We start from the raw sequence: 24,085 nt of genomic DNA, 5'->3' as shown, positions 1-24,085 counted from the left end.
CAAAATTGTCATCAAAGTAATGTTTCAGGCTGTATTCTTCTTAATCAGTCTTCTGGCTAGTATAGCATTTCAGCTCTTACAACTCTGTGTACCTGAGTCCATAACTAATGGTTTTACAGGGATGGATGCAGAAACTGTATTATCTTCAGGACAGCTTTCATGGTAGACATGCAATGAATGACCGGATTTGAGTTTTCATTAGGTGTTAATTGTCTAGCTATAACTTGCTATGCCCAAAACAAAGAGTTCACATTGTAGAGATCTTACGCATGCTCCTGTTTGACAGTCTGCATACACAAGTCTTTTCATGGTGATAGCTAGCTGGAATTAATTTTATGGCCCTCACTGGATATCAGTTATCGCAATTCTGTGGGCAGACATGTGGAATAAGAATTCCTGTTGATTCTGAAAAACTGGGCTTGCACAAGCGTCAGAAAGGTTCCTTTGGTAATTATGCTTCCTTTTGCATGATGTCAGGGCTCTGAACTTTTATTTTGGCTGCAACAACAGTCTAAATGCATATTTTGCATGCATCAAATGCAATGGAGCAGGCTGCTTTGTAATTAGTGTATTTTGTTCATGTAAGTGCTTCAGATGTCTGAAAACACTGAGCAAGATTGCTGAATGCATAGCAGATAATAAGATTTCAGGCTCTTCACCACCTGTTTGCATTATTTGCAAAGTGGGAATGTGCAAAATTATTTTTCTCACTTATAGTGACTTAATTTTGCTTTTCTACATGGTGATCTTCGTTTGAAGCAATGAGACAAAAATTACATGTTATAAAGAGATTTTTCATGCACCTTTTTGCTATAATTTGGCTGGCTTTTTTTTGAAAAGTCAACAAAAAAGATTTTTTCATTGTTGGCTTTTGTGACCTGGAATTAAGGACTGTTTGTATTTGTGTTGGATCCGCTGCCTCTTCTAGCACCTTTTGTTGATGTTTTCTAGAAAATGTTGAATGTTATGTCAATCCTACATAATTTTTCTCCACCTTAATGTAGTGCTAATTACTAGGCATAATCTGCAAATCCTGTCAATCTATTAGTACCTGCCATTCTCTGTCTAGAATTATTTTACCAATAATAGATACAGATGTCTTAGGACTGGCTTAATCATTGTTTTGTATTCTCCCTTCACCTCAATATTACCTTATTTATTGCAGTATTCCATTCCTTGTGGCTTCTGGCAGGAGAGCAGGGCTTAGCTGTTTGTCAGTGTCCCACTAAAATCCATTCTCTGCTTTTGAGCAACAGTTTGCGTGTCTCTTAATAAATTCTGTCTCTTTTGAGTATGAATTATTTTCCTAAGATCTTTGTAATTCCTTTTCATTTGCACCTGAAAAAAATTTGTTTGAAAATTTGTTTAAAAAGTTGTTAAAGATATTTATTTGTAACACCTGAGGGAGGTTTTACATTCCTGTGTTGCAGGAATGTATTGAGGGTGCATGAAGTGGTAGAAGCTGTAACTTCTGCCACAATTGCATTCGTGCTGTGTGGAAAGCAACATGCAGCATTTTGGGTAGAGAGTGCATATGTGGTTACAGGCTTCTTTACCACTTTGTTTTTGTGGATTTGTGGCACTTACATTATATGTTACTTTGAAATAAAGTGTCGCCAGTTTTTAAGTATTACAGGGTTTTGCTTGGTTTTGTTTTCCATGTAATGCTGATATGGAAATTGGTGGCTAATTTGAAAGCAAAACAGTAAGAATTAGCTCTTCTGCAAAACCTTACATTTGAAGACATAAGCTTTTAGAGAAAGCTAAGAATTTATTCCTTATTTCAAATTCCATTGTCGAATGCTTTTCTGTGCTAAATGATTTGTTTTTTATTTTGCCCTATTTTTTTCTCTTCTTTTGAATGATAGCCCCTGAAAGGTGACTCCCATTGTTCTTCATCAAGATAGATGTATGTTTCTTTTTTGAAATCGCCAAAGAGAAATGCTTTTTGTGTGCCCCGAAGCTACTCATTGATTATGTTAGAGTAATATTTGTTTCCAGTAGTATCTATTAGCTTGATTACCAGTTGACATTTGCTATTTTTGTTAGGAAAAATGACTTTTGTTTTGATCCATTGCACCTTCTGGAATGAAGTTGATGTTGAAGTTTTGTTGGAAGATATGGTGTAAAGACTTCATTTACTTCTGTAGCTCCATTTTGAATATAGAAGTAAAAAGATTCTCTGTTGCAAAATCATATTGGATAAAATTTCACAATTTAAGGTGGAGAATCTTGACATGTCTTCTGTGCTTCTTCAGAGATGACACAAATAGAAAAACTTGCCTTCTGCTTAATTCTGTTAGTATTTTGGTAGTACTTTTTGTTTTTATTAGTTTTTGTTGCTTACGTCTGTTCAGTCTCAAAGGTATTTCCAAGTAGTAATTGACCTAAATGATCTGAAGAGTATGTGCAAGCAGTTGGGGAGGAGGAAAAAAAAATATTTTTGTCATGAATACTAATCTTCAGTACACAGGAATAGTACTTAAATTATTTCTGTGCACCACAGAAGTTGCACAAGTATTGTGTTCTTGGTTATTTGGCTTTTATTTGTGACAACATCCAGCGTAAAGGACCTGTCATTGCTTTTTAGCTAACTAAAGGTTGAATCAGCTTTGTGTCATTGAACTAAAGCTTTACATCATTTTGGTAACTAATCGGTACCAGGCACAACAGATAAAATGCAGTATCTCTAAGGTTTTGTTTTGGATCTTGCTAGGTGGTAGAAATATTTTAAAATGCAATTTCCGATAATTTCCGAATTAAAGCTTCTTTAAATGCTCATTTTTGTTTACAAATAGCATTTACAACTCAACATTTGTAAACATACTTCTTTGTAAAGTCTTTTAAATTTAATACTCACTTTTTATCATCCATATGCTGTCTTGACATTATAATGTCTGAATATATTGATTGTGTCAGTTACTTTCAGAGTTAGTGTCACACAGTCATTCCTGACATTGATTTGTGACTTTATTACTTTTTTATCAGTCTGCGCCTTCCTTGAAGATAAAATATGTGTGTCAATATTGAATTCCCTAGTATTTTGTTACATTTTGAAAATTGATCTTAGTCAGTGTTATAGCCCTTTGTAAGATACACTAGAACCTGAGAACATTGTCTTACTTTTTTTGAATGGAGTAAATTCTCATTGATTTAAGTAACTTAAAGCAGGATGGGTTTGACTACACTGGATGTATCTTTTTTTAATCTACATTCTTATTTGGCTAGGTATTTTTCAGTGTTTCTGTGGGTTGAGACGGGTGATATTTTGAGTTTACTGATGATGCTCATTATCTTAAGATGATCAGAGAATAGCTTGACTCCTTCAAAAGTCATTGTTTAAAGAAATATAAAGATGAATTTGTAATGAACTGAGCAGCCAGGGAATCACTGATAATTCTTCATCATCTTACAGGTGAAAGATAAGAGAATGATGACCCACTTTCAGAAGTATTGACAAAGCTCTGAGCTGTTTGCATTTAAAGTGCTGCATCTTTAAGAATTTTCTTTAGGGATACCTCCTTAAAACAGTGTGTGTATGCTGTGTAAACTCACAGCAGGATGTGCAGTTTTGCAGTTACATTCTATCCCTCACCTTGTTTGCACCGAATTTATAAGACTATTAGATGATAAGTAAACTCTTAAGCAAAACTCAGTATTTTTGACATCTTGTCTTTCCTTTCTGTTTAAGTCTTGTAAAATAACAAACAAACAAACAAACAAACGTTTGGGAAATCTGCCACTACAGGCATGTATTAAGTTCTGGTAATGTTGAATCAGGGGTTTGCTGCAGAACTTGTCCTGAGTTCCAGTGTTTGGGAAGGTTTGCTTTTCTTTAATAAAAAAGTGCTAGTCTATGGGGTTGTAAAGGAAAAAAAAGTGAATGAATTGTGAAATAATAGAAACATCTTTGAGTTTATAAGCAGCCCAAAATTTGAAATGTGATTTCAAGTACATGAATTGCCCTGCTTTCATGAGCTCTTTTAATTTCTGAGATGTAAAAAAGACAAGAAAAGACAATACAGACATTTCCATGCCAGATGCTTTAGCAGAAACATCCAGGTAAGGTAATTAGAAACCTAGCTGTCAGCTACTGGCTGTCATATTTTGTTGCTTCATAGTGCTTTTTTGGTATGCAACAAATGTTGGAGTATAGAAAATCAGAAATGTATATTAAATGCTAGTTTGAATACTTAAAATGACTGTTTGGATGTGGCTCCAGGTAAGATGTCCCCTTTCAGTGCAAGTTGGAGTTTTCTTGAAGTAAGGGTATTTTGTTGAGACCATGTGTATGCTTTATTGTTTTACTTAACAAAAGCATAAAGGGTGGGACAGCTTCTGTTGTCTGCTCTCAGTTCTCTATCATGGCTTACTTCTGTGGAGAATACGTCCACTAATTAGCGAGCTTAGTTTCTGTACGCTTTCTAAAAGATGGGGATTGGTAAACTTGTTCAGTTGCTGGAGAGGTGGAAGTCCTGTACTAGGACTCATCCGCCCTTCTCAGTCTGCACCCTCTATTGGTACAGGAACCTCTAACGGCTGACCTGGAAGCTGCCGTGCCCTTTAGCACTTTTGTGCCAGACATGTAGGCAGTGTAGGTGACTTGCGTGTTGTGGAGAGCCACACTATGGTGTGTTACATAATTTGTAAATCTTTCTGGATCATCTAGATGGTTGAAGGAATGAATATCAGAGGAGTGATGTGATACCTACATTACATGAATTTAAAGGCTTATGGGACTTTAAGCATTGTCTGTATCTTGTACAGGAAGTTCTAGTTTGCAAGGCTGGAAGCTTCCTGCAAGCACTTTTTCTTCAGTCTTTACTTCCTTCCTGCTTTTGCTTTTCTTTCTCTTCCCATATTCTTTCTTCTGGATTTATTTTTGTTTATCAGTGATATCCAAGAGAATTTTTCTTCTAGCATCCATCTCTTACCCCCAGTGAATAAGGCAGGACTAATCCAACACTGCAGTGAAAAATCTGAGGGGAAAGGGAAGGTGTAATTGGAAATTTGTATTTGCTTTCTAACTGTTCATGTAAGTTGTGGTCATATGAGTTAAGCTGTGGGACTAGTTATATATTGTAGACAATTTACTTCACCTGTGATCTCCAGAAGTATATATTCCCTCCAAAAACCCCAAAGCTCAACTGTTCTGTAAATGAAGAAATTGATACCACTGACAAATCGATCACCTGAGCATTCCAGAGTGACTTTAAAAATAATAATTCAAAAGACCTATCCTCTCTCTCAACAGTGCTTCAAGGCGATACAGTTTTAATCTGCTCCAGAATGCATTGTACATCTTGCCAATAAAAATTTGTGTAAAAGGAATACTCCAGACTAAAATGTGGCATTTATTTTATTTATCAATGCCTGTATATATCCTTTTCGTCTGTACTTGGGGCTCAAGTCCTACTTTTTTGATAAGATGTTTTAGACGAGTTCTCAAAAATGTCTTGTGTTAACAAGGCTTTGATTTCATTGCCTTTGGTCGTTGCGAACCATGAAATACGATCGCCTATTTCTATTCCACCTTCAGGCATGGTATGAAGAGAGGGGTTTATCTTCTTGTTTCCTTAAATCCGTCCTGTTCAGAAGGGGCCTAGAATCTGATTAGTGTATCTTCTTATGCAGGCATTAAAATATACCTGAATATCATCTTAGTTGTGACTTAAGTATCATCTTGGAGAAGTAGGAAACCAGGTTTATGCAATTGGGCCTTACCTGACAACCGTTGCCCTTTACCTGCTTCCATCCTGTTGACCATTTTCAACTGAATTTAAGGGGGGTAGAATTTCAGAGAATAATTAAACTGCCACTTATTTTATGAAAACTAGCAACTGGAAATGAAGGGGTGAAAATTACTGCCTATGTGTATGGCCAAACAGTTTCCATGGATGTAACTCCAGAACAGATGAAGCATGTGCTGCCGCTTGCCTCTCAGGAAAGAAAATGGACTTCATTAAGTTCCACTCCACATGGAACAACGTTGCTTTTTTTAGTGCCTCCATGCCTTCCTACTGTGGTTACTTCCCTGTAGGTTACTTGAAAGGTTGCTTACCTTTTATTTTTCACTAAGAGAGGAGGTATTTATGTTATTAATACCTTCCTTTCTTCTGAAAGCTTATTGTTAACTGTGAAAAGGTAAAGCATGTTCTTATTTATGTAACTAGCCAGAGTTGTTTGCACTAGCCTAAGATGTAGTAGCTAAAGTAAAAGGAGCATATAGTCTGATGCAGAATAATGCGTTTGGCTGATTATAGACTACACTTAGTACAGGAGTTCCTTTAGTCCTAGGTAGATATTTAGGTGTCTACACTGTGGGCTTTGTGAATCTTCATGTGGAGCGTAGCTAGGGGCAATGTATGTAATTTTTTTATTTTTGAAAGTAATGGGAAAAACTGTCTCATGTATGCACTAGTAAGGTACATGAATTTTTTCAGACCAAAACTGTAAAATCTTGACACATTTCACTGTGGAAAGCTTTCACTTGCCCCACACTATTTAGACAAATGGGGTGGGGGGAAGGCTAACCTCTTCCTATAGAAAACAGATAGATAGTAATACATTTTTGAACTGAAGCAGTTGACAGAACTGTTCAGCTGAGATGATTCATTGTACTTCAGTTTTGTCTTCTAGTATGATGACGTTAGCAAGCCATCTGTCAGACTGGGCTCTGTTGCTCTAGATTTTGTGTAAACCTAGCGAAATATGTGGTCTCAAAGAATGAATGATTTAAATTAAGAGAAAAGCAAAAACAAAAAAGCAATGAATAACATCAAAGCAGGTAATTTAAAATGCTAAGGTCTAAAATAATAAGAGACAGCAATCCTATCTACTCATCCAGGCTTACTTCCAATGGAAATGTTTCTTAGTGTTTGCCTTTTAATCTCTTTTGAAAAGGAGACTGTTTTCCAAAACTTTTTTTCAGTTTAATCTCTTTCATTTTTAGTTATCCAGGCTAAAAGCTTTCTCTGCAAATCTTTCTAGAGTGTGTGTTTTCCAAATATGTATAATTTCCTTCTTAAGTTCAGTATATTTACTTCTGAAGATGATTTTTGGACTCTAGGTTTACAGAGCAGGAGGTATCTGTGGCTTGGGTTTTTTCTCCTGCCAGTTTACGGATAAATAAAAAATTATTTCTTTACTAGAGGGTGAAGAAATGGAATACTTTGTAATAGATTTTTTTCTGTATATCTTTCTAGAACTCCTTAATGACACTTCTGGAAAACATATTGATTTCATTTTAAGTAAGTTGTTTTTCTAGTGTCTCTACAAGTCATAATCTGCTTTACACTTCAAATTTAGTACCTGGTTATTACCAAAGCAGATGACATAAGATTTAGGATCAAAATTTCAAAGCTTAAAAGTTTTTATTTGGATAACTTAATTAAAAAAAAAATTCTACATGTTGCAGATGCAGAGCATATTTAAGTGAGCAAGTTTTTAAGATGTATTTCTGAAAGTATCTGTTATTAAAGCTGTTATGAGAGCCCACAAATGGTGATGGATGATTCATGTTGTCTAGAATGTAAAGATCCATCAGCCTTTGAATATGAATTGATATGTTGATATTTGGAAATACAGATCCTTAAACTACAGATCTTTACTTTTACTGTATTCTAATAGTACTATTTAAGATATTCTAAATTTCTCAGAGCAACATGATCTTAAAGTTGTGTCAAATATTAATCTCCATTTTCTTTGAGTGTTTATTATATATAGATGCTGTAGTGATAGCATCTAAAAGGTCAATTCAAAGAATTTTTGCTGGATTTTGAAAGGGAGAATTCTGTGTTTTTAGACAAAAACAATGAATATCACTGTCAGTTACTGTATTACCATCTTGTTTGTCAGTTTGAATGCAATCACAGTAGTTGTTTTGTCTTCTCTTTTGGAGACAAGTGGCATAGGACCTCCTGCTTTTAGTAGCAACCAGTGTTGTTTTTTTCCTCTTTCTTTTACAAGATGTTTCCTCAGTGCGGTTTTGAGTCAGGCTGTGGAAAAACGTGCATTTCCTGTGATTGTTTTTTTATCAAATAGTATACCATTATTCAAATATAAGGAATGCAACTTGAGAGAGTGTTTTAATAATTTTGTAATTATGTTTAGAATACATGGGCATAGGAAAAATATATTAGGTTATGGATCTGCAAATGATAGAATTAGCTTTTTTCTCTGGTAAAAAGGGAGTAAGTAGCTCCTTTATACTTGGGAGAGGGATGGAGGGAGAAGCAGGACGGGAAATGAAGATATTCACAGGAAGTTAGAACTAACGTGCTTCGCTGCTGTAAATCACACTATAACTTATTTCCTGGTATAGCACACGTTTTTGCAGAAACCTGTGTTTGAGATTTGATAACAAAAACGGGATGTTCACTGAAAATGTGGAGGTAAATGTATTCTCTCATTTCTTTTAGAACACTTTGTCCTGCTTATAAAATGATTGTTTCAGACTCGATACAGTTTTGTCCATTCTTGATTCAAGAATATATGCTGAGGTGTATCATCCATTAGAGAGCAGAAGGAGTTACTATAGTATAGCAAATGTATTGTGAAATGGTGTATATGGTGGGTGACTTGAGAATGAAACATATTTTGGTCTATGGATAGTGAGTGAAAGCGTTTTTCTGGAGAACTGATAGTTGTGTCATTGCATTGCAGATTTTTCTGTGTATATTTTCAATCTCTTGTTAATTGTTTTATGGCTCTGTTAATTAGAAAAATGAAAATTTTTAATTCTAAACCACAATTTTATCCTGCTCTTGTTTCTCTGCAACTCAAAATACTTAATCAATGCCTGCATTCTTACAGGAGTAATATGAGCAGGTGAAAATTTGAGTCACCAATTCAGAATATAGACTACTTTAAAGGCATCAGATTCTTTACATTGTTCTGTAGAAATGATGTTGTGAAACTTGCCTGTTAGTACTGTATGACTGTGAAAATTATAACATTACAGTTCACAGTTAGTTTCACCGTAAGTTTGCTGTTACCAAAGTGGCAAAGTCTACAAGAATAAAAAGGCAAAGAAACACAGAAGAGTACTCAGCTCTCAAACATCGATGATGTCAGATGGGATGGGGCCTTTTGAGGGATGTGCTCTGTACTTCCCATATGTTTCTCTTAACTTGCAAAAATATGATCTAAGTAAAAATGCACAAAATTAAACTCTAGAAAGTTATGGAAATTGTAGTAGTCTATGTAAGTTAACAAACAGGAATTAAAAAAAAAAAAAAAAAACAGAAGACCTCCATGCGGCAGTGCTGCAGGGACCAAAGAAACAAAACTATTTTGTTTAAATTGTGGTCTGCTTTGCAGATGCTACCTTATCTCAAGAAGATCATAATATAATTAATGCATTCTTAGAACTTTGTTACTCTGGCTAGTTAATTTGAAAATATTTGAATACATTAATTGAATATCAACTGTATTTTCACTATTGCAAAATAATACTTGACCACTTTAAGAACAGATCAGATATCAGAGAGAAGCATATACCAATTGTTTACACAGGTAATTATAGAATTAACTTGTTCACCTATTATTTTTTACACTTTTTAGTTTAATTTTTTTCTTTCTCAAAATAGCTCTTGTCATTGCTTTTCTTGACTCAGTGTGTGTTTATAGACTTTTTGCTTTTTGAAAATTATTTCTATACTCTAGCTACCTTTTTCCTAATATGTTGTCTTTTTTTATCCATCACTTTTATCCAAACAGAAAAAAGATCCAGTGTATAGCCATATAAGTGAATTTTAATTTTATTTATAATTACTGTTGCACTCAAAATTCAGAGTACAATTAACTAGGCTTATTATGTATAAGAGACTTAAATCCGTGAACCACAGAATGAAAAGATTGTTATAAGCAAGCACTTTGTAAGGAAAAAGCCAGCATTCTGCCTTATCTAAGCTATTATCCTGATTCTTCTTTGGTCACTAAATTCATCAGAAATCACTTCTACGCAGCCATGGAGCATGGAATATTTTTCTTCATAATTTCTTGAAAGCTGATAAAATATTTCTCTCATTTTTATTCCCTTTCCATTCAAAATTGCTTCACTAGTGCATATGGCATGTGGCCTTACTTAATGAAAAAAGGATGCTGTTGATGTTGACTTAACCTCTTAGCTTTCTATTAGCTGAGTATTGTGGAGTATCTGTTGCTTTGTTTACTTTAAAATCTCCTCCTGTGAGGAATGCCACTATTTGTCTCTGTTGCCTTTATAATGTTGTTGTAAGTAAATGAGTGAAATTGTCAAATTTTTGTCCTTCGTGGTTGCCCAAAGAGTTTTGAGTAGCATCAGTGAAAATGAAACACTAATTACTATTCATTGTGCTACAAATTGTCAAAGCTCTCCTGAGCAACAGATGTTTTTGTACCTAAAGCCCTAAGAAGTCTTTGTTGTTTTTGCACCAGTGTAGCTAGAATTTTGTGGATTATAGTTGTATATATTTATAAATAGATGGTAGCCTAATTTATAAAGATTTATTTTAGAACACTTTTCTAAAGAGTTATTTTAGAACACTTTTCTGAAGTGCTTGCTTTAGATAAGCAATTTTACACAATTAGTAGTAGTAGCTTTAAAAACTATGACATGCAAATTCTTTGATTTTTATCTTTTAATCACTCTTAAATTATGTAAAATATCGTCTGTGGTTCTAGATGTAGTATTTCTCATAACACTTTTTTGTATTCTGCTTTTCTCCAACAGGAAGGAACTTGAGACCTTCAAAGGTAAATTCTATTTTTAATTTTCTACTTGAATATTTAGAAGAGTTATAGTAATTCTTCTATTAAGTGAAACTAGTAAAAATCTATTCCAGTACATTTGATAGTGGTCATTTTATATCAGACCCAGCAGCCTATTTCTTTGTCAGTTTACCTGTTCTTGCTACCGATTTCTTTGGGAGAGTAATAAGTGTAGGAAGAACACTGATGGTACTGTCCTTCCAGCTAGGTTTCCGAGATTCTTCATCTAATTTAAGTCTTTCCCTCTGTTCAGTTTTAGAAGTTAAAAACTTCATGTCTTCAACTAGTTACTGTCTTTTCTAACATAAATGATTTTTTGATGTGTGTCGCAGACTGCTATTTGTTAGACTTTTGTCTGGTTGTTTCTAGGAAATTTTCACAGTGTTATGTTACATCAGACATGCGATGAACTTGTTGGATATAGGTTATGAGATGCATATATATGTATGTGTGTGCGTGTATGTTTATGTCCTAAATAATATGCAATGGCTAGGAATACTGTCATGTTTTATTGCTTTGTCACTGTAGTGTGTAGATGGAACATATATATTACCATTTTTAGTAAATGATGAATTCAGGCTTACTTTGCTTACTAGTGTTAATGTTTGATCAGCTCAGGAATTGCTATTATATTTTGCTTTGAATGAGGTGTGACTATGGCTTTGTGAATAGTATTTATTTATGAGAGGAAAGTCAAGTACGTTGACTAGTGCCAATTAATTGTCTCTTGAAATAGAAATTTCCAGCCCTTCTTTCAATCAACTGCATTCCTCCTTGCCTTTTCAGTTCTTTATCTTATCTTACCCTTATATAATGCTAGAAAGGAAAATAATAAAGCTAACATTAAGAGACAAGCAAAACAGATTATGTAAAATGTCACTTTATCTGTAGCTTACCATAACAACTCCTTTTCTCATTGATTTGACGGCTTTCAACACAGACTAACTCAATGGAAAACCAAAGATAATGCTAAGCCCATTCTGTTCCTTGGCAGGGCAGTAACTTTGTAGTACCTAATGCATGTGAGAACAGTGAACCTCTAGTTTTTTGTTTGTATTGATTAGGGTTTTTAAGTGATTTTGTGAAAGTCAGGAGGATGATTTCCAATGTTATTTCTCTCTTAGTGTTTATTTTTTCCCATAGAGACAGAGACTTTTTGTAACAGTAGATGTCAGAAGTATGTTACAAAGACAATTAATTTAATGCAGGAGGAAGGCAGTAGCTACATTTTTGCCTTGAAATTTATACCCAACTAAGTAACTGGCTCTGTGATGGATATAGTTGTATACAGATTTCCAATATGAATCATAAATATTTATCTTGGGTTTTTGAACTGGTTTTCCAAAATGTAATAGTGAAGTTTAGCTGGGATAATATAAAACTGTTACGATGATATAATCACAGCCAAGAGGGCATTTTTAGTGTGCTACAAGGAGAGAAAAATGCAAACGGATGACAAGAAGAAACCTAAAGTCTTTGTTTTTGTCTTTACTAGAAAGGTCAACAGCAATCTGTGGCTAATACAGTTAATATCAAGGGCAAACGAGTAGGATCTCATGCTGACAAGGAAAGACCAGGTTAGAGGATATTCTAGGTCTGGTTTTAAATCAACCGATAAAATTTATTCTAGGATACTTCATGAATTGGTGGAAGCTATGGAAGCATGGAAAAGCACCAATACAGTGACAGATCTTTAAAAATGGGAATTAAACATAGTTAGCCTAATTTCAATTTTTTTTCTAGGCATTGAACTAATAGAAAAGCTTGCACCTGTCAGAAAAGAGAGGAGTAAAAGCTAACAAACGTTCAAGAGCAATCATGTCAAACAGGTCTAAATGGATGGTGAAACAGAGGTGCTCATTAGATTGGCTTAAGCCTGTCTTTTTCCAGCCTTCTGGAGCTGCAGCCAGTTTCTGAGTACCCAAGGATGGATTTCATCAGCTGACTTGAAACAAGAGAGGAAGAGCTTTCTGGTCATGAGGGATTCATGACTACAGGCTGACAGATGTTTCAGTTCTACAGCAGCAGTCTTGCCTAGTCTAACTTGTAGCTCCTTCTTGCATATTTTTGCTTTAAGCTACTTCTAAAGCTCATTGGATTTGTAGAGAAAGCTCTTCACTCTTTTGGTATTTGTTTTTTGTTGATTTACAATGCTGAAATGGCTCAGTACAGGGCCAAAGAAGTTCTAGAGCTGATGCAGAAGAAGGAGAAGGAAAAGCCAACTGTCAGGCCAGGATATTGCTCTTAGACTGTGCTTCCATGGTACCCTAAGGTATCAGCATAACACAGTCATTAAAAAGCACATACTTCTGGTAGTACATTACCTAATATATTTTAAGGTTGAGATGAGGAAGTATTAGTACCATTAGGCAAAGCACTGGTAAGATATTATCTGAAATACTGCATATAATTCTGATTTGCTATATTCAAGAAAGGTTGGGTCCAACTGGAATAGGCTAATTAAGGAATGATGGGGTAGATGGTTGTCTTTTCAACTTATATTGCAAGTATACAGGAAAAACTTGACTAATTCAGCCTTGCATAATTGCCTGGAGTGAAAAGTTTGTAGTCCATAAAATATCCAAAGTAGGGACCAGGAAAGAAGAATAACTGCTTAAAGTAAGGGTCGGGGAGAAGAAAGTGTTATCTGGTACAAAGTATATATGAGGACATTTAAGCTGAATTTCAGAAGAATGGTTCTAATTAGCAGAGCCCAGAGGTTCTGAAGTAGCCTTTCAGTGTGTCTCTTGCTCTTGTCTTCTAATTGATTTTAACCTGGAGCTTAAGAGATTTATCAGAAAGATAACATGAAGTGACTTGCTTTCATTAGTAAGGGAAAGACTCTCTGAACATAGATCTCTTTCAGCCCTGTGCTGAAAAAAATCAAAAAAGTTAAAAACAAGATAGAATAGAGAAGAGCAGCAGCACAACAGAATGTTGTAGAAAAGCTGGTAAAAAAAGTTGATGAGATTACTGAATGCAATTCAGTTAAATATCAGAGTCTGCTGAGGTGTTTTTTGACGCTTAAAGGGAAAGGAATCTGATGCACTGAGGTTGGAAGAGAGAAAGCTAGAGAGGTTTGCTAAACTCTAATTCCCTTCTCTCCTGAAACAAAGGGAACCAACATGAAAGCAGTTTATTTGGCTGATGCAAATCCTGCCTGCTCAGATCCAGTTGGGAAGTAATGTTTCTTTTGGGGAGGATTTTGTTTCTGAGTTGACGTATAGCAGTCATCCTGAAGTAAAATATGTCTCCTACCATTATATACACTTGCATCTTTCAATACACATGCAGTTGAAACCACTGTACGTTAACCTGTGGTTTAAAAAGAATAGAAATGCCAGTTTTGATAATAGTAACTCGTTATTTGTAAATGTTAATGCCCATAATGCTAAAAGGTTTTGTCTTCCAGATTAAAGATGGTAGATGTTTTATAGCAAAATATGTTATGCAAATGTAAATTCATTCACCTAAAGCTGCAGAAATTGAAGTATCCATAAAAACATTCCTTAAATACTTTGCTAGAGGGGTAAAAAGTGAGTTGTATGCATGGTTTTCAGTGTCTAAATTGAACTCTTATGTGCATCAGTGGTATGTTTTCATGCCTTGTTCAGGACAGAAAGTTTCACTGGAATTTAGAAAACTGAATGAAGTAGTCAGAGGGTCAAAATAGCACAGCACTGGAAACCAAATTCAGTGAGGTGTCCCAACAAATTCACAACAAATACAGAAAGAAATACTAGTTGTATATTGGCATAGGCTATTAGAATTCAGGTCCAACTTGCAGGGCAGATGGACAGTCCCGCCGATCTGTTTTAAAACTGTACCTCTCTAAAGCTATATGTATGTGTGGATAAATATAAATACACACACAGATGTAGTCTGGATGGGACCACTGTAAACCCATGAATCTTTATATGTAGAGCCTTATAAACAGTTTAAAATGCTCTTATATTTATAATATTTAATAAAGACTTCATTTAATAATAATAATAATAAAAACTCTGCCTTCACATAACCAAGATACAGAATTATTTCTTTTTTCGTTTAGATTTTCCTTATCTTTAGATATTAGGATTTATTTTAGCGGACATTTGTGTAAGCATGTATTTGTTTTTAGTATTTGATGGATTGTTCCTCTTCAATGAGTTTAAAAGGGTACATCATTTTCATTTTTACAGATGGAAAACCAGAAATCAAATGGCAAATATATGGTGTCTTTCAGTCATGCGCTTGGTCTGGAAAATATGTAAAACAGTTCTCCTCTTATTTTCTCTTGATGCTTGGAATCTAGTGCAGTCATGACTGCCCTGAGATTTGAAAGCTTTCTACAATTCTTGACTGCCCTGAGATTTGAAAGCTTTCTACAATTCTTCTAGAGACATTGTCCAATGTTTTTAGAGTTAACCTTTCTTGTGTCCCAATGCAGCCAGGCCTATGTTGTAAAATGTTTACAGAATACTGTTAATCTTGTTAAATGATGAAAGAGTGAAGCAGAACAGAGAGGTTGGTAATGGAAAAAAAATTCAAAGTAATAAAAATGGTATAATTGCACAATGGTAATAACTTATGTTGCTGAGTTTACTTCAGACTTTTCCCAAATGGAAACTTTTGATATGGTAGATTTAAAAATTGCTTCTAAATGTCCTTTTTTATTAAAAAAAATGTTTAGGATGAAATGTCTGAATTATGTTTCTGAAAAGAAAACTAAAGCAGTATAAGCTTTTCAGAAATCAGCAACACAGAGCAATTCTGGACAATGAAAGACGACAGAAACTTTTGTAAGGGCAAATATGCGTGTGGCTTTGGTTTCTGAGTCATGCATATTTCTAAGCTTTAATAGGATTAGTTTAATTCATGCTCAGGGAAACTGGTCATATGACCGTTTTCAGCACTTCTATTTACAGTGCAACAAAATATGTTTCCACCTCTTTGGATCAAAGATCACACCCAAATAAGTCCTAATAATTTTTAAAGCTTTTTCAGAATATTTTTTCTCTTTTTGAGAAGAGACTGGTGAAGAAAAGAGATGTTTTTTCTTCCTTTTCTTTCCTAGGATAAGTCATTGGGCCACATTTGAAATACAGATCTTTTGTCACTCTTCTTCATACAACTAAGATGCTTCTGTTGAACTTTCAGTTTTCCGGTCCTTTGAGTAACTTAAACATATTTGTTTCTGAACTTTAATTTCCTGGCTTTTACCATTCCCTTCTCCAGGAGTATGCAATATTTGGGGCAGTCTGTTGCCTCCATCCCTTTGTTTTCCTTTTTTTTGGAGTTTCCTCCCTTTAACAGTGTGTTGAACGGATCTTTCTTTCAGTATAAGGATCCCCTTTATCATGTTCTGTTGGCTGTCAGAATAAACAACTTTTTCCTGTTCTTTTATACCGTCTTTCAGATGCATGGGTAATATGCTGTGGAGATGTTTACAGCTCATGGCTGACATACTTTATACATTCAGTGATGCAGCTGTTCTAGAAGCTAAGCCGTCGTTTTAAGCACATGATCTCGTATATTTTTTTTCTCAGCGAGAGCAGGTGACATTGTGGTAGAAAATCATACCAACCATACCGTCTGTTACCTGCCTTGGTGGTAATGTAAAAGTAGAGATTGTAATATGTAAGTGGGGAATACCTCACCCCAGAGCCTGTCACATTATGAACATTGACCACGTTTCAATTTCAATGTGAAGAATTTTTATTGACAAAATGAATGATTATGAAACTTCAGGCAATTAAACTTATGATAAATTGTATTTATAATCATGTCAGTTAATAATAAGGGTTCTAACTTAATGTTGTATTTTGTGAATTTGCATTTCAGTAACTCATTTGAAGTGTGTGTGGGGGGGGGGTGTCTTTGGTTGTTGGGTGCCTTGTCTAGAACATGCTGCATCAGATAGGCAATCTCTCTGCCACTAGTGCTTTTTGAGTATTTCCCGATTGTTTGAAAATATAATTAGGTAATCACAATCAAACATTTCAATATTTGAACCTTGCAGCAAAGATGTAAAAAAAGATAACTCTTATTTTGGCATACCAGAAAATAGTAAACAATTGCTTACCTCTGTTGCCAAAAAGCTGAGATGGAGTTGAAATTTCAAGGATACTCAGGTTTCAGATGTTTTTTCCATTATTTTACCATAAGTTGAAAATATTCTGGTAGATATCTAGATAATACTGTGTATTACAAGCTTCTTTCCCATCCCTATGGGAGGAGAACCTTACAAACCTGGGTGCTTGTACCTTGTATTGTCCACGGCAAGAGTGGGCCAGTACTTCTATTTAGGATTGCTACTCCCTTGACAATGGAGTGATTTGAAACTTGGTCACTTATAGACAACCCTTGGGTGAAAGGCAAAAGAGTTTATCTACTTAAGCCTTTCATTAGAGTGTAATAGGATAAGACAGATGGAAAAGAAAAACAATAAAGTATGTAAAGCTACCATGAATTGGATTTTAATTCTGTGTATTTTCAAGTTTGCAGACTCTTGCATCTGTTTAATCCTCAGGACACTTCCTTAAACTTTCTAGATCTGAGTTCTCTTTACTTGTAAGTTCTCTCCTCTTATTTTGCCTTCCTTGAAATGGGTATGGACTTCAGCTCAAACCTTTTCTTAAAAAGTCCTTTTAAATAGAGGAATTTAAGGAAGGTTCACTCTTGGTCTGTCAGTGATTTCCATCCTGCCTGGTAGATAGCTGAGTCCTTATCCAGCTGGCTGGATATCACCAGCACTGCGATGTAAAAGTTCTGCAACCATACCTCTTCCTGGCCCACAGACGGATGGTGCTTTGTTGCACACATCTGATGATATTTGGCTGAATTATGACTCTTTATGACATAACTGTAGAACTTATTCTATATATGAACACACACCCAAGAACAGTGAAAGTCTTGATTTTCCTGTTCTGATAGAGGCTGCATATGACAGTATAAGAAGGTGATTGATTGACTTTGCTAACCCCCTAAATATGACTTCTTGAATTGTCAGTGCTGTCTTGTGTTGAACAGTAGGTTTAGCTGAAAACTTACTAGCTGCCTTTGACAAAGACAAAACAAAACATTTGTTGGATTAAATGTTATGACTGGGATGAAGCAAACTGCAGTAGATAAGTGTGCATTTATTTTGAGGGCCATGCAGATAACTAGAAATAAATTTGTTATCTAACAGGTTATTGTCTAGAATTGTCCAGTCTTCAGTATAGACAATATTTTCTATAGAAATAGATTTTGCATTTCACTGGAGAAAATAAAGTTTTTTGTTTTTTTTTTTTAAGTGTACCTAAATGGCAGGCTTTTTTTTTTCATTTACAGTTTGTCTTGAATCACTACATCAAAATGCTGTTTCACATTATGCTTTGGCAAAGAGAGGTTGCACTGTCAGGTGGATTAATAATCAGATATTTCTGAAAATTATTTCCCCCCTTCTCCCACTTTTGGTAAATTTTCAACTGGTGGGAGAAAAACAGGATCTCTTTCATGATGGCAACACAGTGTTGCATAGACCTTAATTGTTCATAACATGGCATCCATTGTCTAAGGCTCTTACATACATTTTAAGTTGGTCTGAACTTTCAAAGCTGAAAATATAGGGTTGAGTTTCAAAAGGAAATCTAATGCTTAGAAAAGGATGCTATAGAGATCTCAGATTATCCATGAACAAGCTAGATCTTCAGATTTCCTTGGAGCAAGTATTCTCTGTTCTTGCAACTTAGCTGTTCAAAGATAGCTTTTGGTTTCATCATTCCCTCCACACCGGTCCACCTCAGGTTTAATGCTTTAAATGCTTTTTGCTTTTTGTGTGTTTTGGCTGTAATACAGGTTTTTATCTGAAATTTAATAGTGCTGTTTTTTTGGCTTGTGATCTTGTTGCTTGACTAGATTTCAGGATTTTACATTATGGCTGTCACCTGAAAATAGTATGCAGACAATGAGTTAATATAATCCACAGAATGCTAATGTTCCAGATACTTCAGAAACCTTGTCTTTATAAGGTTTGTATTCTAATTCTGCTGGGGAGGGAGGAGGGGTTGACTTTGCTTCATTAATCTGTATTTTTAGAGAATCTTGTTTTCTTATATGGCACTGTTGTGCTCATTTGTTCTGTCTTATGCTGCTTTGCATTGTGGGGAGCTAGTTTATTCTCCCAAGAAAATTTAACTTTGAAATAGTTGTGGGTTTTTTTTCTGGTTGATGCATTTATTTGGCTTTCTTTTTATCCTTGCATCTGACTTTTTATGAGTTTTAGTGTTATACTAATTCAGAAGCCCTTTTAGGGGTCAGCTGTATCGCAGCAATTTTGAGATCAAAACTGCAGCTTAAAAATAAGATGGTTCATGGATGTGCACATACAACTCAAGTTGGCAGAATTTGGCCCTATGTTGGAGTTAGCCTTGCAGAATCCTGTTTTTGTAAGGAGTGGAGGAGGCTAATATAACAATAGAGATTTTCTGTGGCTATTGTCAGGGTGAATGGCTAACTGTGTAGATAATAGGAAAAATTTCATGGGAATGTAAGTCCTGTCATACCCAGTTTATGTAGAAAATAAAACATTTAAAAGTGTAATATTTTAATTGTCTGCAATGCTTATATAACTGATTTGGAAAACAATAGAAACCCTTTATGTCTGCAGCTCTGACTTGAATTCATCCTTTAATTACTGAAGTCCAAACTGAAGGCAGGATTATCTTTTTTTTTTTTTTTAATCTTTCCCATAAATATTTTTTGTTGTTTGCAGCACTGAAATAAAACTGAGTTTCACAGGCCCATGTGTTCTCGGTAATTTTTCCTCTAATGATGAGGATTTAAGAAATATTTGTGTAATTCCATTTTGCCCGTAATCTGTATTTTGCAAATTGCCATCAAGAAGCTTTTTAAAATGTGATATTTTAAATAAAAAGGAAGGCAATTGTTATGGCTGTCATGTTTTCTGGCAGCACTGGGTATCCTAGTCCTCTTAACCATAAGAGGTAACAGATGCCAGTATTCCAGATTCTGAGCAGTCTCTTACAATTTTTGAAATGTAAATGCAATATTGTTTAACTGTAGCATTACCAAAACCAAAGATTCAGAGTAATAAGCTGTTTCCGCATTTAAAAAATGCATAAACATTATCTGAATTTTTAATGAAAACATAGTCTGGTAGCCTGGATATGTGATACAAAAAGATTCAGTTTTCAATGGGGGAGATTGCTCTTAATTTAATTAAAAATCACATTTAACAGTTTCAATATTTTATATGTGAAGTAAGAATAGTATGTAATTTATAGGGTATCTGAGCTAAGCCATGTTAAGGAAAAATATTTTGAGGGGAGAGCCTTATAGACATTGCCTAATAAAAAAAAAAATTCAGAACCCTTCCTTACCTCTGCCTTGTTTCTGAATGCTGTTCTAATGGTTACATCTCCGTATCAAATAGATACATGCTGTAAGTGCACATCATCACATTATAACCCTCTGGAATATTTCCCTCCTTTTATCACCCCTTTATGTAACTGCGGGTGGTATCTTCCCAAATACATGCGTGCATTCTGGTATACCACAGCTGCTGGGAGCCTGTGCTAGGGTTTTGGCAAGGCAGGGAGTTGGAGTATCAATGCATGTGCATCTGTGTATGAGTGACCCATTGAAAACCGGCAGTTGCAGTACTATTCCTTTGAAAAAGCAGGCTTCTAGCATCGGTCTTTGTTCTACATCAGTGAAGATGCACATCAGTGGAGCTGCTTGGTAACTGGAGGTTTCTCTTGGCCAGTCCTGTGTTTCTGTTTACTTGCTTATTTCCTACTGCCATGTCATCTCCAGGAACCACTGAGAATACTCAGAAGAATTCATGTAGGTGGAACTTTATTATGTTTATTTTTAGTCAGCTTCATTTGCCAACGTAATGGAAAATGAAATCAGATTAGTTAGTTAATTTCTTGAATTACCACCATTGCCTGATTTGTAAAGGGTGTGCTATGAATGAGAGGTTAAATATCAACTCGATTTAGTAAATTAGAAAGAAATAGTGATTTAACGTCTAATTTCGTCACAGCTTTTGTTTGTTGCTTTGCATTTTTGCCAATGTAATATTAATTGAATTGAGTCTGTGTAAATGGAAGCTAGTAAAAGAACGTAAATACACAGTTACCTTGCTAGCTAAAATTCAAATAGACTTTTGTATAAGGATGTTGATATTAGAGGATGAGGGGAGAGGGAGAATTATTATCTGAAGATGAAAACTGAGTGCTAAAAATAAAAGCAGTGAATTCTTTAGGATAGATGCACTGATGCTAATTCTTAGCTTCCCTCAGACAAAACGTATTTTTAAAATGAAGCAATTACTGTTGTTTACATTAATATGAGCACTTTGTGTCATACAACGTAACATTTTTAATAATGTAATAACATTTTAATGCTGTTAATTTGTAAATAAGTGATGTTTAGAACTGCATATTAATTGAAATCAAAATAAGATGTGGATTTCTACTCATTCTTTTTGTATGTTGCTTTATATAACCACTGAAAGAGTTTTCTCTTGTTACCATTCATGTGGGGTTTTTTTCCCATTGATATCTAGGACCAAAAGATAACAGTAAATTGTACTGTTACATTATTTTAATCACCTGTTGGAGTATGCCTTTATCAGGGCCCTACCCATGAGTTGTAATTCTGTCTGCTAAATTTGATATTCACATTGAATAAATAACATATAGTAAAGTTAAGTACTCTATAGAAAATACTTTGTTTTATTGAGTTCATCTGGTATGGGAAAACTCTTTACATTTTTATTGACTACAAATACTTTATTTATCAAAATAGTTGTTTTCAATAAATTTAGACACTTAGTAAACAACTGACTGTTTACTTAAAGACTGCAGAATTTATCCTCTGTGCTGCTAAACGTGATGTGACTGCTTTGCACTCAGAAGTGTCAATTTAGCAAAGACTATATACTATAGGTATAATCCATTTTGTAATCCCTCACTTCTTCCTACATCTTGACAGAAGTTGGCTATTTTTTTGTTTGTTTTGCTAAATTGCAGTGGAAGTATGATGAATTGTTGGGGACTTGGGGGAGACAGGCTGTGAATTGTTTTTTGTTTTTTGTTTTTTTTTCCCCCTCCTGATTTGTAATCGGAGATCCTGGACTGTAGAATAGCTATTTTGTGTCAATGTGGAGAAAAAGCCTGAAACTAAATTATGCTTCTGTAAGGATTAGAATATGGAGTTGCAGAGTGTTTCTGGAATGTCTTGAGCATTATCAGTCCTCCAACTACTGCTGGGAAGAGGTAGCAGTAAGTAGAAGCTTTAGTATCAGCATTAATTTTGGAAAGGTTAACATCTCTATCTATGGTAACCAGGATTATTCTCACGGCATTTTTCTCACATTTTCTTTTATAGCCTGGTGGCAGAAAAAAGTAATGCAAAACTGAAGATGGCCTGTTATATTTTTGTCATAATCTGTTTGCTCCCCATCTATGTAGGCTGAGGTTAATGAGAAATGAAGAAATATTTAGCCACATACTTTTAGAAAAACTGCTTCTCTCTAAAAATTTGAGATGTAATACTTCTGGGGCACTGAAAGAAAGAGGACCATAGGTCCTTGTGGCCTGTGAATGCATCTTGGTGCAAATAAATTTTCAATGTTTTTATAATGATAGTATTCTTTCTTTTGACTTGCTTCTTCTAGTTTAGTGTGTGTTAGAAATGTAAATGTAGGTGCAGACATCTCATCCATTTGATGTATAACTAAATAGATGTAACAGATTATATGCTTATTTGTGTAGTTGCACATCGTACTATTTATAGTGGTACGGTAAAAATAATGTTATTCTAGTCCTTACCATGTCCTGAAATAGTAGAGTTGTTTTAAAAATTGCAATAGAAATAATTTATTCCTTCTGTATAGCAAGGCCTTAAATAAATCCCAATCCAACATTTCGCAGCAGTCTATTAATAAACTACTTGTTCTGATCAGTTTTTAATTATGCAAATTGGAAGAGCAGACGGCTGAGGTATGTTTTTGGACATAGAAGATTTCTAAATGTTTCTCTACTCCTATTCAGTAAATAGGACAAGAATATGGATATTCTGGTAAACAACCCTGGCTGTTTTATTTACACGTGTTATGTATGCAGTCTGAAATTTTATCAAGGCATTAGAACTGAAAATGTGTACAAACGTAATTCTTTAATATTGTGGTTAATGTGACATTCTTTTATAATTTATTTGCTTTTACTAAACAGATGAAACACTATTCTTTAGTAAAATGGTATTGAATAATTAAAACAATGAAAGACTTACCTATTTAAAAAAATCAATAAAACATTTTTATATATATATAATATTTCTAAATAGCATATTTTTATTAGAGTGTGTAAGTGACAGCTGAAAGAGCTTAAGAGACAGTTTTGACCAACTGAACTCATTGTTTCATTTTAATCACTTCGATTACTCTGTGGATTAAGACGAGATGAAAATTTTGTGGAGATGTCACTCAGCCTTTTTTTCTTTCGTGTAGAACTCAGATAAGGATATTTCGACACTGCATAAATGAAACTTGATCAAAATGTAGTTGCCTGTGTCTCATTTTAAATAAAACAGAAATGGTGCCATTTATATATATATATATGTATGTATGTATATGTATGTAGATGTGTATATGTATTTTTTTCCTGGTTTAATTAGATGATTATGTAATCATGCCAGACCTAGTGTACAAATGAAGAGGGTTTTTACTTGTATTATAATCTTATTAGAAATTCTCATAGATTTCTCTCTTCTCTGGTTATCAAATATTAAAGTGAAAAAAACCACACTTAACTGAGAAGCCAACTAAAAATATATGAGGTTGTTTTCACAGTGCATCTTGTGCATTTATGTGAGAAGATGGGACTGGTAGTACTTGATAAGCTTGTATTTTGTGGCCCTCCAGCCACGTAGGAACGGCAGTTTGCAGACCACACCATCTTAAGCCTTAATCACAGATGTGATGTAACTTTTTAAAAATTAATTTAAACATAAACATAGAACTCGAATGGTGGCCTGTTTCCCCTTTATTTTAAAGAGCACTAATTTGTTGGCCATTCGCTTCTGTAGCACAGCTTCTGGAACTTGCTGGAAAGCAACGTTCTCATGAAAGACTTGCAGCTTCAGCTTCTTTTTCCAAAAATATACGCGACTGATGGAAACCTATCCGTGCTAGGGTTCGGGTTTTGTATTTTCCCCATTTGCTTTTTGTTACACTTCTTGAGGGTTGTGCTGCTAAACATTTAAGATCTGGTTCTCATCACACCCAAAGTGTTTTGGATGCAAAGCTGTAGGAAAGCTGACAAGATAGGAAGCCAAGTAC

The 24,085-nt window shown here is 34.7% G+C and overlaps 1 protein-coding gene across 2 annotated transcripts in view; it reads left to right on the top strand.

Annotated features, from left to right (window-relative positions):
- DTNBP1 (dystrobrevin binding protein 1) overlaps nt 1-24,085 on the top strand; it is a 75,783-nt gene that overhangs the window by 24,614 nt on the left and 27,084 nt on the right. Inside the window, exon 7 of one of the 2 annotated variants that reach the window (XM_026113045.2) lies at nt 10,715-10,737. The exons of the other annotated variant lie outside the window; for it this stretch is intronic. Coding sequence (XP_025968830.1) covers nt 10,715-10,737 — 23 coding nt within the window. The remainder of the gene's footprint in view (nt 1-10,714; nt 10,738-24,085) is intronic. 2 annotated transcript variants of the gene reach the window in all.

The sequence above is a fragment of the Dromaius novaehollandiae genome, chromosome 2 (genome assembly GCF_036370855.1).
Source record: "Dromaius novaehollandiae isolate bDroNov1 chromosome 2, bDroNov1.hap1, whole genome shotgun sequence".
Classification (NCBI taxonomy): domain Eukaryota; kingdom Metazoa; phylum Chordata; class Aves; order Casuariiformes; family Dromaiidae; genus Dromaius; species Dromaius novaehollandiae.
The sequence above is the reverse complement of the archived record's forward strand: the minus strand, read 5'-3'. Positions and strand labels throughout refer to the sequence as shown.